At 50.1% G+C, this 1,735-nt stretch overlaps 1 protein-coding gene across 1 annotated transcript in view; it reads left to right on the top strand.

The window, feature by feature from the left end:
- Window positions 1-1,491, top strand: part of KCNK13 (potassium two pore domain channel subfamily K member 13) — a 107,924-nt gene extending 106,433 nt beyond the window's left edge. Inside the window, exon 3 of the mRNA XM_066388261.1 lies at window positions 1-1,491. This exon is cut by the window's left edge and continues 585 nt beyond it. Within this exon, the coding sequence (XP_066244358.1) occupies window positions 1-308 (308 nt within the window). The 3' untranslated portion in view covers window positions 309-1,491.
- The last annotated feature ends 244 nt before the right edge of the window (window positions 1,492-1,735 follow it).

The raw sequence follows: 1,735 nt of genomic DNA, 5'->3' as shown, positions 1-1,735 counted from the left end.
CGCGGCCACAGAGGAATGCGGTGATGCCGGGCAGCGTCCAGAACCCGTGCAGCATCTCCATAGAAACGGACGGGGTGATGGAGAGTGACACGGATGGGCGGCGTCCCTCGGGGGAGATGATCTCCATGAAGGACTTCTTGGCAGCCAACAAAGTCTCACCGGCCACCCTCCAGAAGCAGCTGTCTGAGATGGCCAACGGCTGCCCCCACCAGGCAGGCACGCTGCCCTGGGACAATGAGTTCTCAGGGGGGGTGGGAGCCTTTGCCATAATGAACAACAGGCTGGCGGAGACAAGTGGAGACAGATAGGAGCGAGGAGGCTGAGGGGAGAGTGGCCACCAAGAGGACTGTCACCCAGCTCAGCTCTGCCCACAGCTGTGTTCACGCTGCAACTGTTCCTCCTGCTTCGATAAACCCAGCTATAGGAACCGCCTGGCACCAAGGAGCATCCAGCTGCCTGGCCCTCCATGGTTGGCTCAGTGGTAGAGCGTTGGCCTAGTGTGTGGATGTCCTGGGTTCAGTTCCAGTCAGGGCACACAGGAGAAGCAACCATCTGCTTCTCCACCCCTCCCCCTCTCGCTTCTCTCTCTCTCTCTCTCTCTCTCTCTCTTACTCTCCTGTAGCCACAGCTCATTTGGAGCAAGTTGGTACTGGGTGCTGAGGATGGCTCCATGGCCTCTGCCTTAGGCACTAAGAAGAGCTTGGTTGCTGAGCAACAGAGCAGTGCCCCAGATGGGAAGAGCATTGCCCCCTAGTGGGCTTGCTGGGTGGATCCTGGTCAGGGTGCATGCAGGAGTCTGTCTCTGCCTCTCCTCCTCTCACTGAATTTTTAAAAAAAGAAAAAAAGAATCACTAAAGCAACCCAAGACCTTGCACTGTTTACTCATCCTGCTGCAGGGTTTTAACTGCTTAAGGGAGATATGGAGGGGGAGTTAAATAAGCCTCGATTTCCTGCTGCTCTGTTATTCATTTGGAAATAAAAACCCTGAAGATCCTCATTCTCCCCAGGAACTCTGCACAGCCTAATTCACTTCCTCTCCCAGCCCCTTCAGAACAAGCAGGGGGAACATTTGAAAATGTACCAGGGCTCTGGACCGCCCTCAGAGTGGGTTTGTCCGTGGTGCCGTGACTCAGGCAACCGTCTGTTGTATTGTGTACCTGCTTCTCTACTGTTTGTTTTTTCTTTTATTTTTATTTTTAAGATCTTAATGCTTGGCTAAGCTGTCTTTGGGACCTCAATGGGCTAAGAAAACAAAATTCAGCTTCAGGCCTTTGAACTGCAGCAAAGTGGTGGAAGAAACTCACCTTTAAAACTACAGAATATATCAATATAGTTTAACATTTTCCCTCTCAGTGGTCACAGAGATCGTTTCATTTTTGCCAGGGTCCCTGGCCAAGATCACGGCTATTTATTAGACTTGAACATTCAATAAATCCTCATTTTATTAACTCAGATTACATGAGTGTTCATTTGCAGACAGTGGGACGGGGTGGGGGGTGCCTAATTAAACAGCATTTGTTACACTCAGAGAAAAAGGAAGCAGGAAATTAACCTTTGGAGATAGGCGCCTCATCTTGGATTCACGGCTGGAGAAACATTCTAGGCTGGAAAATAAAATTTGGCTTTTCTTGTCTAATCTGTTTCAGTTCTGCCTTCTGGGACGGTACCAAGTCGTTACATAACCTCGCAAGTCGTTAAAATGTCCATGGGAGGAACAAGGACTATTGATAGTCAT

The sequence above is a fragment of the Saccopteryx leptura genome, chromosome 6 (assembly GCF_036850995.1).
Source record: "Saccopteryx leptura isolate mSacLep1 chromosome 6, mSacLep1_pri_phased_curated, whole genome shotgun sequence".
Classification (NCBI taxonomy): Eukaryota; Metazoa; Chordata; class Mammalia; order Chiroptera; family Emballonuridae; genus Saccopteryx; species Saccopteryx leptura.
This window is presented reverse-complemented; position numbering and strand designations above follow the sequence as displayed.